Here is an 18,115-nt window from a genome sequence, read left to right as displayed (position 1 = left end):
AACAGCAAAGATTTTCCTAAGTACAGGATTCTTAACATCAGGTTTCTTGACACTTGAGAAACATGTTTTTCAAACATTTCCCCAACCATTTTATTAATATTATTCACATCCTCAACTTTTAAGTGCTGCTTTTGAGCTTACTGTGCATTTTTTGCTTCAAGCAGCTTCAGATTTGATTGACTGGCCACCTGAATTGTTGTCTCTGTACATTCATGGTTGTTATTCACAATTTGTAATTATTATTATTATTTTAAATAGTCTTAATGAGTTGTTTTTAACGTCAATAATCTTAAAAATTCATCTCAAGTAGAAGTTATGGGAATCAATAGTAAATCTGAAAAGTGCAAATTTTATTAAATTATGATTACACTCCCCAAATAGAACAACTCTCTGCAAAAATTCCTTTTTAAAGTGATTAGTGCATCAAAAAGTTTCTTGCGACACAATAAAGTCTACATCTTTATATGGACCTTATGTCTTAAAAATATTACCTGTAAAATCTATCCACAATTGTCCTTGATTTCAATGAATGACATACTTCCTTTTAGAGAACAGGGATGACGACTTCACAACCCTCAAAATGTCCTGGAATTATAGCTCTGAACTACCATAGCCAGCACAGCCAAGGGAAAGAGATCATGGGATCTGAAGTTAAATGCATCTGGAATGATGCACATACAGTCAGACCTTCTTATACACTGATTTTTTAATACACGGATTCAAGCATCCATGGTTTGAAAATGTTTTTAAAAAGTATATATTTCAAATATCAAACTTTGATAAAGGACACCATTTTGCTATGTCATTATATTTAATGGGACTAGAGCATACAGGGATTGTTATACCTGGGGGATACTGGAACCAAACCGCAGCATATAACAAGGGTCCACTGTATTTCCACCCCTGCTATAGAATGATTCATGCATTAGATACCATACTAGTCTGAACACACCTGTTATTTAATTTTGGAAGGTAAGCAGGCTCTGGCTATGTCTGTGCATTTACCATCATATGAGCATACACCGTTCTTCTGCAATGGATCCAAAGCAAACAACTCTAGCTCAGAATTGAATTGATTTCATTTTCTAAAGCTCTAGCAGCAAGGGTTGTTTATTATTTCAAAATGAAGGGTACAATGTCTAAAAACCCAGATTTCAATATCAAAACCACCCCAAAGTGCTAAGTATGACAGCATTATAATAGTTACATTTATCAAAAGGAAAGGGGAGGCACATTTTGAGCTCTACACATACGTTGCAGTTGACTTTAGGCAAATAAGTACATAGAGCAATCTGTGTATAAGCAATAACAGCCCCAATAATAATAATAATAATAATAATAATAATAATGTGTTCAATATTACTTTTTTTAAAAAAAAAAAGTACCACAGATAATAGGAACATTATAGGAACAAAATGAAGAGCTGAGCTGATATCCAAGTACTGGCTGATACAACTATCACAGTTTCTTTTTTAAAAATAAAATAAAATAAACAACGCTATGTCAATCAAAACCACATCTAGGCTTCTCGTCTTGAAAAAGAAACCAAACCAGCATCACGAAGCACTTAGTGAACATGACTTTGGAGTAGGCTCCTGACACTTTTTGGTGTGTTTGAATCATTCCCTTGATTTTCCTCACATTCTTCCCCAACACTGTCTAAGAATTTGATAATACTTTAGAACAGTGGTTCCCAACCTTCCTAATGCCGCGACCCTTTATTTCAGTTCCGCATGTTGTGGTGACTCAAACCCAAAAAATTATTTTCGTTGCTACTTCATAACTGTAATTAAATAGGTGTTTTCCAGTGGTCTTAGGCGACCCCCATGAAGGGGTCATTCGACCCCCAAAGGGGTCCCGACCCACAGGTTGGGAACCACTGCTTTAGAAGGCAAAAACAAGTTTGGGGAGAGGATAGCATACCAACTTCTTCCTGTGTTGGAAGAGCAGTAGGGGAAATACAAGATTTCAAGGCTGCTTTCTCTAGTGATGGGAGGCAAGGAGGTTTTTTGATTTCCTTCTATATAAACCAAATGATCACACAATAACATGTTATTGTAATAAACTGTTCTTTTTAAATTCTGAAGATTGCCCCCTAAGCTGGATCTATATATTACACATGACATGTCACCTGTAACAAAAGACCAAAGGCCATTTTTCTTTAGGGTAATTTGCAACAGAGAGACAGCTGGTGAGGGGAGTACTATACCCCTTCTTTGACCACTTCTTTTCAGTAGTGTACAGAATTCACCATCACAAGGTACTGAAATGGTAATGGTAAGACATAGAAGAGATCTCTCTCAATGACTCTTTGCCATGAAGAAAATGACCTATGTAAACTTCTCCCCAAGTTTTTTTTACAGAAGACAGGGGAAGAATGTTCAATGTAGCTATTTGTGACTTGCATGCATATTACTTCTACAGTTCTCCCACATGATAGTTTTACTGCACATTACCTTCTTTTTATGACCTAAAGTCAATCTTAAAAATGCTTGTTATCAGTTGGCCACTGCTATCTTTCACCATAATGTTTTGTTCATTTTCTGTGTAGGCACTCTCATGTGGAGATTTGGCCTCTCTTGCACTATAAACCACTGAATGGGGCTTGATTTTCTTGTAAGAATTTGAAAACATCGACATTCAAACTTCGTAATGCATACTGGGGTAAATGAAACAAGTAAAAATAATTTGTCAGAAAAAAATAAAATCCCAGAACATCAGAGCATCTTGAGAGGTTTTTGTGACAAAATAGATAGTGAAGACCCCTGAACTTTCCACAGGTTTTTAGCTCTCATTTATAATCCACTTCAGCCATTCTTCAATGACCCAGCAGCCCAACTGCAAATAAATAGATGCTTTTATCAAATAATCCTCTGCTCTTGCTTATTTCTTTTCACGTGCAGTTTTTAAGCAAAGAGGCTCCTTTGATTTGCCACTAGAGCCGTCTGGCTCTCACGCCTCTTTCCCTTCTTGTTCCGTTGTCTGATTTTCCAGCACAGTACGCTCGAGGCCAGCAAAAGGAGTCCAGATGACAATAAGAACAATCCAAGCACAGAGATAATGGATCCATGAGAGTTGAAGCTGTATGCCACAGCTGTGACCACCACTCCAGCAATGAGGATCACCACTCCAAATGGGACAGTGCAACGGTAACAGGAGAGTTCTGCTCCCCCTGTGGCGGCTGTCAGCTGGCATTCACTCACCAGTGGGACAGTGGTGACCCTGCAGTCATTGTTGTTGATTTTCTCCAGTGTCGCACACTGGGGACATTTGGAACCCCCCAAGATCTCTTTGATAGGCTCGTCTGTCATCTTGCAACCTTTAGATGGAGGTTTCTTAAGTCAATGAGAAGGCTAGACTGGATGTGGCTTCAATTGCATCAACTGTGGAAAGAAGATGAATTCAAATGAACAGGCATTTCAGTGATCACTCTAGAATAATAGTTTTCAAACTTTTTACCCTTGTGCCCCCCCCCCCTTACGCCTACATGCTCAACACTGTATATGAATAAAACTATTTTGTTTGTTCAATGTTCGGATTTTTGTTCACATATTCATGTGTATTTATATTTTAACATTTTATAATGAAGTAGCTTTCCTCCTTCCCCTTCACCTCCTTTCTCCTTGACTTTCTATTCCCCTCCAGGACAGAAAAAGTTTGGGAAGAGGAGGAAGAAGGATCAGGGCCACCAAGCCTTGTGCCCCCCTTGAGCAACTTATGTGCCCCCTGGAGGTCCCATCCCAAAGTTTCAGGCTCACTGATCTAGGAAGAATAATTTGGGATAGCTGAGGAGGTGACCAAGTCCTACAGTGTGGGGAAAGGGGCAAGTTATCTTCCCACAATTAGGCAGTTATTGGGCTGGGCTGGCCTCAGGTAACTGAAGTAGGTGTACCCAAATTACAGTACAATATTAAAGCTCATCCTGTTCCCATACTTAGCTGTACAGTTTCAGATGTCCATGAAGGAGAGACAGGGGAAGCAAAAGAGAGAATTGAACTGGTGTTAAGTTGCGAGGGGATAAATCCATTTAAATTCATTTATGCCAGGACAGAGGTGTCCATATTCTATACAGGTCCCTCCCCAGTTTGTAACTGGCAACACTACAAAGGCCAGGGGAAAGGGAAGAGCAGAGCCATCATTAGGGGGTGCAAGGAGCACAGACTGCACTAAGGGAGGGGTAACACCACTCCTCCCCAAACATCTGCTTTTGGGCAGAAGCAGGCTGTGGCATTTGCCTGTGCCCTTTAAAACACTGATGAATTGGTGTGAGGCTCAGTGGAAGGAGAAAGGAGAAACCTCAGGTTTTAAAACATTTAAAAATTTTAAAACTGTTTAATTTTTTAAATTATTCTTTGAAATTTTTCTTTAAAAAATTACATCCTACAAATTTTCACTTTAACCACATGAAATTATGTGCATGTAAATACATTGAGGCTGTGTGTGTGTGTGTGTGTGATGTTGTAATTTAAAGGTATAATTTTAATTTTGTAGTTGTTTATGGGCCCTATCGCATGGAGTTAAAACCCCGGCTTACCTTTCCAGAATTCAGTGCTAATTTGGGAGGCAGCTAGGTCCTATCACACAGAAATTGTCACCAAATTGCCATCCAGGTCCAGCTTGGATGCAGCCTGGGTCCTGTAAGCCACTTAGTCGGAAACTTCTGTTTTCGAAAAGGGGCCGCTGAAGTGGCTTACAGGACTTGGGCTGCATCCTGGGCTGCATCCGGGACGGCCCCGGGTGGCGATTCGGTGGTGATTTCTCTATGATAGGACCTGGCTGCATCCCGAATTAGCACTGAATTTGGGAAAGGTAAGCTGAGGTTTTAACCCCATGTGGTAGAGTCTTAAGTCACAACTATTGCCACTACATTCAGTGATACATGGGAATAAAGATTTATGAGGATTTATGAGTATTATATTTATGGCAAAAACAATACTAAGGATTCTGTATGGGGTAGTATGGGAGGAGGTCAATGGGAGAGGATACCATGATTTCTACACCAGGTGATGCCAACCCTAGGCATCCCCACTGGGGAAGAGATGAGAAGGGAATCCCTTCTTGCTTCAAGATAACAGAAAAGAATCCCATGATATAACAACATTTTGATTTATATTCCAATGGCATTCAGCCACCATATCTAAGATAGGGACCACAAATGTACAGGACCCTTCCCTCATTCTCTCCCTCTGACACACACACACACACACACACACACACACACACGTCTTTTTATGCGAGAAACTGTGCTGGTGAAATCTATGAGGCAACTCGTGTTTTATTATTGTTCTATCAAAATCAGTGGGTTTTGTTGGTTGTTTTGTTCATTGAGCTGTGATCTTGCAGGACTTTGGAGCTGCTGGTGATAGTTCAGCCTACAAGCATGGGAAATACTAAAGACTAACCAGATTTTCAAGAGATAAACTTTCTGGTTCCTGTACCCCAGGTGAAAAATTGGTGGTTCATGGCCCACATGCAGTCAACCAAGACTCCTTGAATACTTCCCTGAAGCCCACATCTGTGAACAAAACTGTTTGGGCCCAAAAAGGGATAACAGCAACCCCCATCTGGATAACTGCTGATATAGAAACCACTGAAGTAACCACCTAAATATACACTCCGGAGAAAGCTATCACTCCAATACTCAGTCAATTTAAAAATATAGTTCTTTCTCTCATTCCAAAATGTTGTAAAGAAAGCCTTGCTTTTATATATACAGAACCTAGGTGTGAAACCCAGTGTGTTTAGCTAGAAAATATCCCATTTTGATGCATTTTTTTTAAAAAAAAATAAGGTTGTTATATTCCACATCCTTTTTGCACAGTCAGATTTCTCATCAGCCTTTGTTCTCTGCCTGATGCATAATAAACAGCCCATCACTGTCTAAATCAGCAGATGTCACCAGTCAGTGGGGAATATATGCCAAATAAACAAGATCAAGTATTCATTTACAATTTCCTAGGGCATGGCAACAGTACTGGAACTTGCTTGACTTCGCTTACAAAGCATTCCTCCCTCCCTCCTGCCCTCCCACTCGTACCCCACAAACTCAGGCCCACTGCCTGCAAATATTAATTCTGATTGCAGATTCTCTGATGATGAATCAGAGGCCATCTGTAAAGATTACTGTTGGCTACCTTTTTATGCTTTTTCCCATTACAAGACACGTCTCTACAGTTTCTCTGTTCTCAGTGCAAATATTTTAAGGCACTTTATTTTAAAAAGCTGAAGAAGTAAACTTTTGTAGAGATCCTTGAGGATGTGGCCCTTTTCAGTATTTTTAATTGCAGAGGAGAGAACAAACTAAATAATTTAAGTTTTTGAATATCCGTTTATTCTAAGAAAAAAAGAAAGAAAGCTGGCATTACATTTGAAGCCTCATGCATGTTTCCTTCAATTAAAAAGAAAAGCCCAACTAGTTTCAAGGTTCTCAAGAAAGTTTCTAACTGCTCAGTGTCTTCCAAGATTTTTAAGACTCTACTCCTTGAAACTAGATACATTTTTTGGCAAAATTCATTGTCCCCAGTGTCACTACCCCTATTTTTCATTATCGTAGTAGTGAGCATGAAGCAAGTTCTGTGCCTCTGTTGAAGTACTGAATCTGAATGTAGCAACCATCAGTGGTAATTTAAAATTATAGGCAACAGCATATATTATTTTAAAGAAATAGCTAGCAGCTAGAAATATGAAGCTTTGCTTAGTTCACCCTTGAGCACAAAATTTTCCAAAGTCTTCTCCCTGCTAAGTGATATTACAAGAGTATCTTTACATTTTCCATTTATTTTTCATGTGTTTTATTTTGTTTTCCGAATTGTCATTTATATTAAATAGTGGCTGGGGCATAAATCTGCAGGGAGAGGCGGGATATAAATAAAATTTTATTGTTATTTATTATTATTATTATTATTATTATTATTATTCAGTGTATTCTACACAAAACTAATTCTTTTTGGTGCAAAACACTGGCTTAAAAAAAAATACTGGTTTTCACATGAACAAAAGTTTTGCAAAAAATGTTCCAAAATGATAATCAATCTCAAAGTGGTTAACTGTTTTTTTAAATTGGGTTGTTCCGACATGTGGAGGGAGACAGCCTGTCTTATCGAAGATGAGAATGTATGCAAGTATTCTTTACATATTCCGGGACAACCACAGGGGTCCCAATCTGTTCCTTAGTATGGGGATCTGTGACCCCTACACTGGACTGTTTTTTTAAGTCTTGCTGCAAGGTGTCTGTTTAAAATTATGCCTGCTTCGGTCCTAAGACTGTTCACACAACAGGTGATCATGATCCCATTCTGTTACAGCCTACAATTGGACATTTTACTTCAGCCATAAACACACTTGGTATAAATATCATAGTTACATATCAATCATTAAAAAAACCCCTTCTCCTCAAGACTTTCTTCTTGGGTGTTGAGAAGAAGCTACAAAGCCTACAGAGTAGATCCACCATTTTCAGCTGCAAAAGGACAATAAGATCTCCAACACATACCCTGCATACCTTTTAGCTTTTATCCAGGCATGTCAGAGACATGGGGTAGCCATGCTGACAACATGCCATCTGGAACATAAAGCCTAACAAAAATGAGGCTATGAAAGCATCAATCTGCTGTATCTTTGTTATATCAACTAAATACTGTTTCCACTTCGCAGTCATGGTATGGAAGTAAATTTTCCCTGGGTTCATGCCATGCTTCTGCTGTTCATTACACTTGACTGATTGTGCAGACCCCACAATGCTTCACCATAAATCTATCAAAAAATAGCTCCCACAGCAAAGGAATAAGCATAGGAAGCAGCTGCACAATGGACCTGATCAAGGGCAGACATTATTTCATATTACTTGCTACCTAATCATTACAACATACCATGATTTTTTTATATTTTCTATGAAAGTGAAAACATGCACCTATACAGGTGACTGAACCATAGATGTTCCAACTAAATGCCTGATATCTGACCAATTCAAGCAGTTATATAAGGATGGGGAGTATGTGCTGCACTAGATGTTGCTGGACTGCAATTCCCATCATTGTTCATTAGCTATGGTGATTAGGGCCAATGGGACTTCTGCTCATAAAATTTTGCAGAGCTCTGTGCACATTAATGGTGCCAGATAAATAATACATTGTTCATGTATACAGTTCTCATGTACGCCTTCCGATCAATGAGATGCCAAGAAACCACCTTATAGCAGATATCCCAAGGAATTATTCTCTGAAAACACACATTGTTCCCATGTAGCAGCTAGGCATGGCAGAGATTTGAACCTGGAACCTCCCTGTTCACACTCTGAAACACTCTACCCACATATATGCTGTGAATGAATGAATAAGTTTATTACGGTCAAAGACCAGTATCAAATAGTACATTTAAAAGTGAAATAATACACATAATGAACAGCTTTGATTTAAACTAATAAAAAGATAAAAGCCAAACAGTAGAATTTAAAATATTGCATTTCAACTATGGCTCAAATAAATTTGATATTGAAAATAGAACTGTTATGCTGTAACAGTGCAAGCCTATCAGTGTCTACTCGGAACTAAGCTTCATTGCATTCAAAGGAGGACTAGTCTCAAGAAAGTAAATATAGGAAATCAGCCTCATAAATTTTATGAAGACTGAGTGTAGTGGCAGTGGCAGTGGAGGACAAAGCACAAGAAGCAAACATTAACCATTTTTTGTCTCTGCTATGGTGTAAAGTGAGGGAAGGGCATGTGTAACTAGCCAGGGACCCTGCCTGTGCCTTTCAAACACTCCAAAGATGTAAGCAGAAAAGCAGCCCCTGTGGCTTTCTCCGTGATTCCTCCCCTGGACCTTTGTGTTTGCTGGGGAACGAAATGGTTCAACCTGGAGGGTTTTTTTTTTTTTTTTTTTTTTTGGCTTACAGTGCTTGAGTTATTACAGTTGGCCCTTCTTAACAACAGATTCTGCATCCATGGCTTTAAAATACGGGGGGGGGGGGGGGGGATAAATTCAAAAAAGCAAACCTTGATTTTGTCATTTTATATAAGGGACACTTTTTAATATGTTACTGTATATAATGGGACTCGAGCATCCACAGATTTTTGGTATCAACAGGGAGTCCTGGAACCAAGCCCCAGTGGATACCCAGGGCCCATTGTAAATGGTTTAATACAGCTTCCCACAATCTGTAGTTAGGAAAGCTGGGATTTTCATCCAAAATAACTGAAGGGGCCAAAGTTTAACTTACTAAAGAAAATAAATGTAAAAGATATTTTGCATTGCTTGGAATGAACACTTTATGAATTAACAGTTTTGACACTAGCACTAAAAGTAAGAGCCTTCTTAGAAGACCCATGTTCATCTATCAACCAGAAGGAAATAGTTCTTTTGAAATGGTACCTGTTAACACTGTGGGAGACTCATTATTTAGAACCAAACTCCATCCCTATTGATATTTATGCACATTTTAATTAATGAATTAAAAATATATACAACCAAATCACAACCTACCTCATCAGTAGGAAATCCATCATCTTGCGCTTTAATGAGCAAAGAGGGCACCTCAAACCAATCAGTCAACAGCAAAAATGAACAACTCCAGTGAATCATGGAATACCATAGAGGTGACCTAGGAGGGGAGAATGGAAAGGAAATCAGAACCACTAAACAGTAAAGTTGTAAAAGCAAGAGGAACGTTCTGCATAAGAATGCACTTCTTTTTCACAATATGCACGCTTCAGTTTTTATCTCTACCTGTTGAGGATATTTCATAAGAAAATATCACTTTCATAAGGGTCAAAGTGAGAATCAGGAACTAAAAGATGGCCAGAGAATGATACATATTCCAGGGCAGTCTGACATCACAACGTAAAAATCCAATTCTGCTAAGAATGGCAGAATGATCATCACAGCTCCAGTAGGTCCATCACTTGTGCTTTTTGATTTACTCCTTTCACCCCTCTTTATTCGCCATTAAGTGTTCCACATAATTCTTTGAACTCATCTCATCAAAAGATGAAATGACACACACCAGGAATACAAGGCAGACAGGAAATGCAAGACATTTAACCATCCTCTCCCCAAGGATCTCCATAACAGGTCAAAATAACCCATTTGCATTCCACACTGTACAGAACAGGACAGCACTTGGATTCCACACCAATTCTCTCAACCATAAACTTCTAACATCTCCCCATGAAAATGTTTCTGCCTAAACTTGATTTTCTGCTTAGTATTATCCTTCTGGTGTCAGAGAGAAGGGAAGCACTCACTATGTTTAAATGAGGGCTCCATTTCCATTTGACATGTTAAAAGCAACCAGATTTCTTCAGCACCTGCATTTAAACCAGCCAGAAGCCAGAGCGTCACTTTCCGTGACACATCCAAGCCAGGGAGAGCCAAAGTAATTGTCAACAGGAGCAACAGCTGTGAAACCGCCAGGCAGCCGGTTAACCTTCTGAACCAGCAAAAGATTTGTTACTAAGCTTACTCAACATTCCTTTGCAATGCATGTGGGGTTGGGAAGGATTGTTAGGGCCATTTCAACAGTGCAACTGGTCATCTGTCCAGGGAAGAGTTTTGTTTTAATTGTAATCCCCCTATCCCCACCTGAATATGATTCCACACACTTTCTGAGAAGCCTGACCTGAACCATAATACCAGTTTGACCTTATTCTGTCTTCTGGTCTTACACATCATCATCACCATCAGATTCCTCGGTCCTCCTTTTCCCACTATGTTCCATAATAAAACAACAAAGCCATTGCCTCTGGCAGCTTAAACAGCTGTAAAAGCAGCCCTGATCTGGGAATCTTCCTTTACTTTGAAGAGCAGTGCCTCATGACAGCTTCTTGTCCTGATACTGCAATTCACTGTTGCTGGGGCAGCTACAAGGCACAAGCTCCTGCACTCTACCCACTTTTGCAAGGTTACCCCATTCCCTTCAACATACTGTATTTTCTGGCATATAAGACTACTTTTTAACCCAGGAAAATCTTCTCAAAAGTCGGGGGTCGTCTTATACGCCGGGTGTCATATTATAGAGCAGGTGCTGAAACTTCCAAGCTGGACTGGAGAATCTGCAGTCGCCGCATATGGTGGGGGGAGCTCAAAAACGGTCGCGGCCGCATCCCCACCATATGCGGCAATCGTATGAAAGCAGCTACTGCTCTGATAGTCTTGGAGACAGGAAGCACTGGGCAGGCAGGGATAGCTGACCAATCCAAGCAGGCTTTGTATACAGTGCGCCTGCGTTATACGTGGGCGCGCTTTATGCAGTCTTGAGCGTATGCGCTCAAGCCATGGGGAGCGCGGGGCAGTGCGTCCCATTCAAATGAATGGGTGCGTGTGCCTGTGGCGCCCCGTGTACTGCCACACCGCCGCGCACGAGCCCCATTGTTTCTAATGGGGATTGAGCATAGGCAGAATTCGCCTTACGCGGGGGGTCTGGAACGGATCCCCCGCGTAAGGCAAGGGCCGACTGTACACCAAAGTTTCCTGCTAAGGACCTGCATGTCATAAGCATTTGAACTTAAATTATCATATTGAAATCAAATCTGATGTTTTTTAATGTTTTATTTGGTGTGCATTGGAAGAGGGGTAGTCTTATACAGCAAGTATATCTTAAACTCTATATTTTAACTGGAAAAGTTGGGAGGACATCTTATATGCCCAGTCGTCTTATATGCCAGAAAATATGGTAAGTAGCTGCTTCATAGCTGAAGGAGTTCTGCAGGAGATCTTGGGTCCATTTCCCAAGCATTTGGGGGGAATGCCACTAAATACAGTGGGCCTTTGGTATCCACCAGGATTTGATTCCAGGATCCACCATGGATATTAAACTCCATGGATGTTCATTAAATATGATGGATAGTAAAATGGTGTTCCTTATATAAAAAGGCAAAATCAAGGTTTGCTTTATGGAATTTATTAATTTTTAAAAATATTTTCAAGCCATGGTTGCTTGAATCTATTGATATGAAGGGCCAACTGCACCCTAAAGGCTCCAGATCCCATCTGATCTTAGAAGATAAGCAGGGCCAGCTCCAGTTAGAACTTGGATGAGAGACTACCAACAAATACCAGGCACTGTAGGTTATATTTCAGAGGAAGGAACTGGCAAAACCATCTCTGAGGATTCCTTGCCTAAGAAAATCTATGACTTTCATAGGGTTGTCATAGCTTGACTGGCAACTTTGAAGGCATGCTCACATGCACGCACGCACACACACACATTTTCGAGGACAGGGACTGTATGCAGAGCTATCTGATCTGCATGGATATCCGTCCCTGGTGAAGTGCCTATTTAAAAGGAGAAGGGAGAAGATAATGCCGAAGCCCACCCAACAACCTGGAGCACCTTTGACTATCGGAGACGATTCTGGGTTTGATAGACAAAAAATCTGGCCCTGCAGGTTTGTAGAAGTTCCATGTAAACTGAAGCACAAACAAAATTGAGGACTGGGTATGTTAACTAGAGGATGAAAGAGTAGACACTTATTTCAGAGTACTAAATTGGCATCTACAGAGAGCTGTTTATTAATATTCTTGTTATTGTTGTGTGCCTTCAAGTTATTTCCGACTTATGACGACCCTAAAGGTTTTCTTGGCAAGATTTGTTTGGAGGTGGTTTGGCACTGCCTTCCCCTGAGGCTGAGAGGATGTGACTTGCCCAAGATTTCACCCAGTGGGTTTCATGGCCAAACAGGGAATTGAACCCTGGTCTCAAGAGTTGTAGTCCAACACTCAAACCACTACACCACACTGGTTCTTATTAATATTACTTCCACATAAACCTGCTAAAAGCTGAGAGTATTACTCACCAAACTTCAACCAAAAAGCCTCGCAGTTACAGTAAGCCTTTGGTCAAATAAAAGTGAAAGAATCAAAGATGGGAACTACAGATAAATCTGGTTTCAAGATGCCATGCCTTATCAAACTTTCTAAGAAGATGAAGAATAAATATGGTGGCCTCCAGAGTTTGTCAGATTGCCACTGCCATTAGCTCTTGCTCGCACAGCCAGCAGTGAAAGACGATGGAAGTGTAATGAAATCTGGAAAACCCAAATTGCCCATGCCTAGTATTTGGAATATAGCTGTGTCCTCACTTAAGAAGCCAGCTACATTCCTGACACATTCTTAAGGAATATTCAAATACTACTTCAGGATTTGATTTCTAGCTTCATAAACTGATTCCTGAATGAAGTGAACTTATGAGCAGTAAATTTTATGCCTGGCACACATGCACATGTATACTGCAACTTTGAGTCCTCACAACAAATGAGCAGCAGCTCAGAAAAGCTTGGCCCTGGTCAACCCGTATTTTACCACCAAGAGCAGGCATTTCTGCTCATCTGTGCCATTTAGGTTTAAATCCCTACTCAGCCATGCAATACATTAAGCTAACTACTTTGGGCCTGTCACTATCTTTCAGCTTAACATATGGCATGGGCCTATTTTAAAGACAAAGCCTGCATCTGCATTGCAGAAATAATGCAGCTTGACACCATTTTAACTGCCATAGCTCAATGGAATCGTGAGATGTGTAGTTTGTGGTGGGACCAGAACTCTCTGACAGAAAAGGCTAAGTATTTCACAGAACTACAAATACCAGAATTCCATAGCATTGAGCCATGGCAGTTAAACTGGATTATTTCTGCAGCCAAAGTGATAGGGAGGAGGTATTGCTCAGAAAGGAACCATGCACACCATTGAAGTGGAAAGGAGGAAGGGTGGGATTTTTAAAATATGTAAGAATAAATGTCTTGCAATATGGGGATAATAATAATAATTTCTTATCTGCCTTTCCCCATGGATCAAGGTGGGGAACAACAACAAATCAACAATGCAAACATCAGTTAAAACACATTAATTAAAACATGCAACAGTTTAAAAGGACAAATAAGACATTTTTGTATTTGACCATCAGCAATGTAATCTTCAGGCAGAGGTTCTTAATGCTGAGGGATCCATGGATGGGCTTCAGAGAGGTCTGTAAACCAGATGCAAAAAAAGCAAACAAAGCAAAGAAAAAGACTCTTTTTGATTGCTGGGGATACATAGCCATTACAGCGGAATCTCAAGTAAGGCTAGGCAAAGAATCCTGCCTCACGCTCTTCAGTTATTGCTGGCAGTCAGACTTGACCAGTGGTATGACTTCAGTATGCATAAGGCAGTTTCCTATGCTTCCATGAAACCAAACAGCTTAAACACAAAGTATGGAAATGCAAACGGACCATTTCATCTCACCAAGCAATCCAGAATACCCCAGCATAAGAGTGACTACACACACGAAACTTACATGAAACTTTCTTGCTGATGTGTGCCTTCAAGTCGTTTCCAACTTATGGCAACCCTATCAAGTTTCAGCAGAGAGGCTGTGCCATTGCCATCTTCTGGGAGAGAGGGTGACTTGCCCGAGGTCACTCAGTGGATTTACATAGCTCAGTTGGGATTTGAACCTTGGTCTCCAGAGTCGTAGTCCAATGCTCAAATCACTACACCATGGTGGCTCTCACATGCCCCCAAAGCTAAACTTTTACTCTAGTTGGGCCTAGAAGTGAATGGTCTCAGAGCAGGCACTGGTCTCTCACATTCCTTCCACTAAGTCAGGGAAGGTGACAGGGCATATGTTTAGCCTGGAAAAGGTCCCAGCTTCAATCCTCACCATCTCTAGGTAGAGCTAGAAAAGAGACCAAAGTGAAACACTGGAGAGTGCCTATGCCAGTCAGTGTAGGTCATACTGAGCTAGATTCAGGTGGGAATCATGCAGTTTTACACATGTTGCTCGGCTGCAGCTTCTATATGCCATATCCAGCATAGCCAATAGAGTGAAATGCTGGAAGCTGTAGTCCAGAAGTATTTGGAAGTCTACATAATTCCCATCCTGAGCTAGATGGTCAGGCTCAGGATAAGGAAGATAAGAATAAATCAAACTTTCATTAACAAGTGGATTTCGCTGACATGTTTTGTAGTATTTTAAAGACGTACTAGACTTCCTTAACTAGAGATGAGAGAGGAAAATGTCCCTGGGTCTTTCATACTATACCATTATGACTATGGAATCCTGGGATTTGTAGTTTGGTGAGAGGCACGAGAGGAATCTAAATGGCACTCTCTAAACTGCAAACTCTAGGATTCTATAGCATGTTGTCATGGCAGCTAAGGTGGAATCGTTGTGCTACAAGTGTGAAAGAGCCCCTAGTTAGGACACAGATCTTAATTACGTATGCTTGTCTATGCTGACTCTCCTTTGAACTTCCACAATGAAAAAAAATACTGTAGTCTTCAGCTCATTTCTAGATCTATCCAGTTTATTAATCTACTATTTCCTTGTTTTCTCTGACCCATCCTCAGATACTACACATTCAGTAACGTAAGTTATTGTATGTATACTGTGGTGAGCTATATTTTAAAAATCTTTTAATCTTTAAATGAATTAAACTGTAAATATGTTTTAAGGGTTTTTAATTGTTTACCCACATTTTTATAACACTGTTATTTAATTCTCTTTTAACTTCTCTAATCAATGTTTTAGCTGATACTGTTTTTTAAACTATCTATCGTAACTCTCCTTGGATCCCGTTCTGAGAGAAAGGCAGGATATAAGTGCAATAAATAAATAAATATTCACAAGTGCTCTCCTATTATGCTTCATTTATCTGCCTGAATTAAACTACAAATCTCCCAAGCTCTTATGTATCTCACACAATGTCTTTATGGGCCCAGAGCTAACAATGTTAAACAGTATGAATAAAAGCAATAGAGGCTTAACATGTGCTATGACTCACCAGGACTCAGTTCCAAAACTTTGTTTTCAGGCTTTCAGTATTGAAGTAGTGAGTACAACAAGAGTGCCACTGAACATATGGAGACTTAACAATGCTCTCCATAAGTAACTACAATGAGACAATGCAAAAGGGCTTTAAAAAGTGCATCGTGTGATTTCTGAACGTACTTCTGTCCTGGCCCTTCTTTAAAGACACTAGCTGTCAGCAGCAATACTGAGAAGTCAAGGTTTGGAAACCCTTGCTGGCTGCAAAGTTTGTCAGCAGTTATAAAAGGCTAATCTTTAGCATGCTACTCTGCTGTAATCCCCCTTTGGGTTTAACTGAACTGACTTCCAAGTCAACATGTAGAGGCTTGCAGCCTTAATTCTCAATAAGAATAATATTATTTGTGTACATGGGCATGGGAGGGAAGGACGGCAAATCGCTTGTCCACTGATCTCTCCATCCTGTCTGAATTAAAGATATAAAGTATATATCCACATAACTGAACATGTTATATTCAAAGCAGACCTTTTGTAATGGGCACACAGAAGCCAACCCATCATAATCATCCCCATGGTCACATACGCTTATCTGTTATCAAGAGACATGATCTTGTGTGCACATGACAAGGTAGAGGCGTTTTCTGCATCCTGAACACAAAACGTTCACCTGATGTCCTGTTGGACCGTTTTAGATTTGTAAGCCGCCTTGAGTCCCTGTACTGGGAGGAAGGCGGGATATAAATAAACATAAACATAAACATAATAATAATAATAATAATAATGATGATGATGCTTCTCTCCCCCTCAAATTCTTCTCAGTTTTGAAATATCTATATTCAGATATGTATTAGGTAAGAGTCCAGAACCTGATGAAAACTAGCAAACAGGCTCGCCTTTCACCTTCAGAGCAGGAAAACACTATCAGAACACTATTAGAATCTACTTACAGTGTTTCTCAAAGCAACAGACACTTGGGTTAAAGAATAATCAATCAATCAATGGATCGATTGATTGCGAACAAGATTTCTGTGGGAATCCGCCAGAAGTGGTGCCTTGCATTTGGCCATTTTTTCTGGAAGGAACAGGGATTTCTTAGAAGGGCCTCTCTGGACAATTACTGTCAGATCATTCCCTTGCGAAGTTAAGGAACAATATTTCCAACTGCAATAAAGGTTGCGGGCATATGTGTGCAGTCCAAGGCTATACTGGTATATTAAGAAGCAAGCCGAGTGCAGTGCAGTGCAGTGGTTTGAGTGCCGGATTCTGGTGACCAGGGTTCAAATTCCTACTTAGCCCTAGAAACCCATCAGGGGACCTTGGGCGAGTCACACTCTCTCAGCCTCAGAGGGATGGCAATGGCAAACCCCGTCTGAAGAAACCTGCCATGATAGGGTTGCTTTAGGGTCGTCATAAATCAAAAATGACTTGGAGACCCCCAACAAGAAAACCCCTTTAAGTTCAACGGGACTTGCTCTTAAGGAAATCCACAGAGAGAACTGGAGCCCAGTGAAAAGGCTTTGGGAATCAAGCTAATTCATAAGCAGGGATTGACAAGGTCCTCCCATTCAGGCTTGAAGCACACAGACCTCTGTCCCAAATGCTCTGCTTTCATTTAGAAAACATCCATTGAAATTTCCCCCCTCTTCCAAGGGTCAGAGTGCAGCTGATCGCAAAGGATCCTTTTAATGGAAAGGAATCCAAAAAAGCTATAGCCTGGAAAATCTGGTAAATTTCCCAAAGGTGGGACAAGATCCCTGCGCACCTTCATTCCAAGGAGCCCTGGGAAGCAGAGAAGATTTGGTACTTAAAAATAAAACAACAACAATAATAACAATAACAATAATCTAAACCAGGCTTGTCCTTTGTGCTCAACTCCTAGGGGAAAAAAAAGACCCACTTGGAAAGTTGGGGTTTCCCTGTTCCCATTGAGCACAGCAGGCTCAAAGAGTCCACTTTGGGGACTTTGGATCAATTGCTCCCTGATCAAAGCTCCCTATTCCTGTCTTTTCTTTTTCTTCCTATGTCTCTCTCTCTTTCTCTCTCCAAACCCCCGACCATCCCTCTCCGGGAAGCTTCCCCCCAGCTCTCCCTCTCGCCTTGCTTACCTCTCCTGGTCCAGAATGGGACTGAACTGAGCAGACACTTGCTGGGAGAAGCAAAAGCAGAAGCAGAGACCAAGGGGCCGTCTGCAAACTCCCCAACCATTCAGCTGCCGGTCAGGGACCGTGGGCAATTTCGCCACGTCCAAAGGGCGTTGTCGTTTGTTGGGCATCAGAGCTTTGCTCTGGCATCACACACACTAGAGATCCACAAGAAGGCTACTCTTTGGGGAGAGATGTTTGAGGCCACTTTGCAGCTCATGAAAAATCCAGT

At 40.6% G+C, this 18,115-nt stretch overlaps 1 protein-coding gene across 4 annotated transcripts; it reads right to left on the bottom strand.

Moving 5' to 3' along the window:
• Positions 1–1,114: 1,114 nt before the first annotated feature.
• TMEM100 (transmembrane protein 100) lies at positions 1,115–17,868 on the bottom strand. Of its 4 annotated transcripts, XM_089478314.1 has the most exons (5): positions 17,848–17,865; positions 16,410–16,461; positions 15,759–15,866; positions 9,481–9,598; positions 1,115–3,383 (listed from the first exon to the last, which is right to left on the bottom strand). In XM_089478314.1, exon 5 carries the CDS (start codon positions 3,309–3,311, stop codon positions 2,907–2,909), a length of 405 nt encoding a protein of 134 aa, XP_089334440.1. In that variant the 5' UTR covers positions 3,312–3,383; positions 9,481–9,598; positions 15,759–15,866; positions 16,410–16,461; positions 17,848–17,865; the 3' UTR covers positions 1,115–2,906. The 4 variants fall into 4 exon arrangements, with proteins under 4 accessions (XP_089334440.1, XP_089334430.1, XP_089334457.1 ...); XM_089478304.1 differs by having other exon boundaries at positions 15,759–16,461; positions 17,848–17,868; XM_089478331.1 differs by lacking the exons at positions 15,759–15,866; positions 16,410–16,461 and having other exon boundaries at positions 17,848–17,862.
• Between the last annotated feature and the right edge of the window lie 247 nt (positions 17,869–18,115).

Source organism: Sceloporus occidentalis, unplaced genomic scaffold (genome assembly GCF_023333645.1).
Source record: "Sceloporus occidentalis isolate IW3139 unplaced genomic scaffold, rSceOcc1.0.p SCAF_1, whole genome shotgun sequence".
NCBI lineage: Eukaryota > Metazoa > Chordata > Lepidosauria > Squamata > Phrynosomatidae > Sceloporus > Sceloporus occidentalis.
This window is presented reverse-complemented; position numbering and strand designations above follow the sequence as displayed.

What these genes read in the sequence shown, in the direction of transcription:
- TMEM100 (XM_089478304.1), bottom strand. Translation starts at nt 3,311, where the DNA reads ATGACAGACGAGCCTATCAAAGAGATCTTGGGGGGTTCCAAATGTCCC.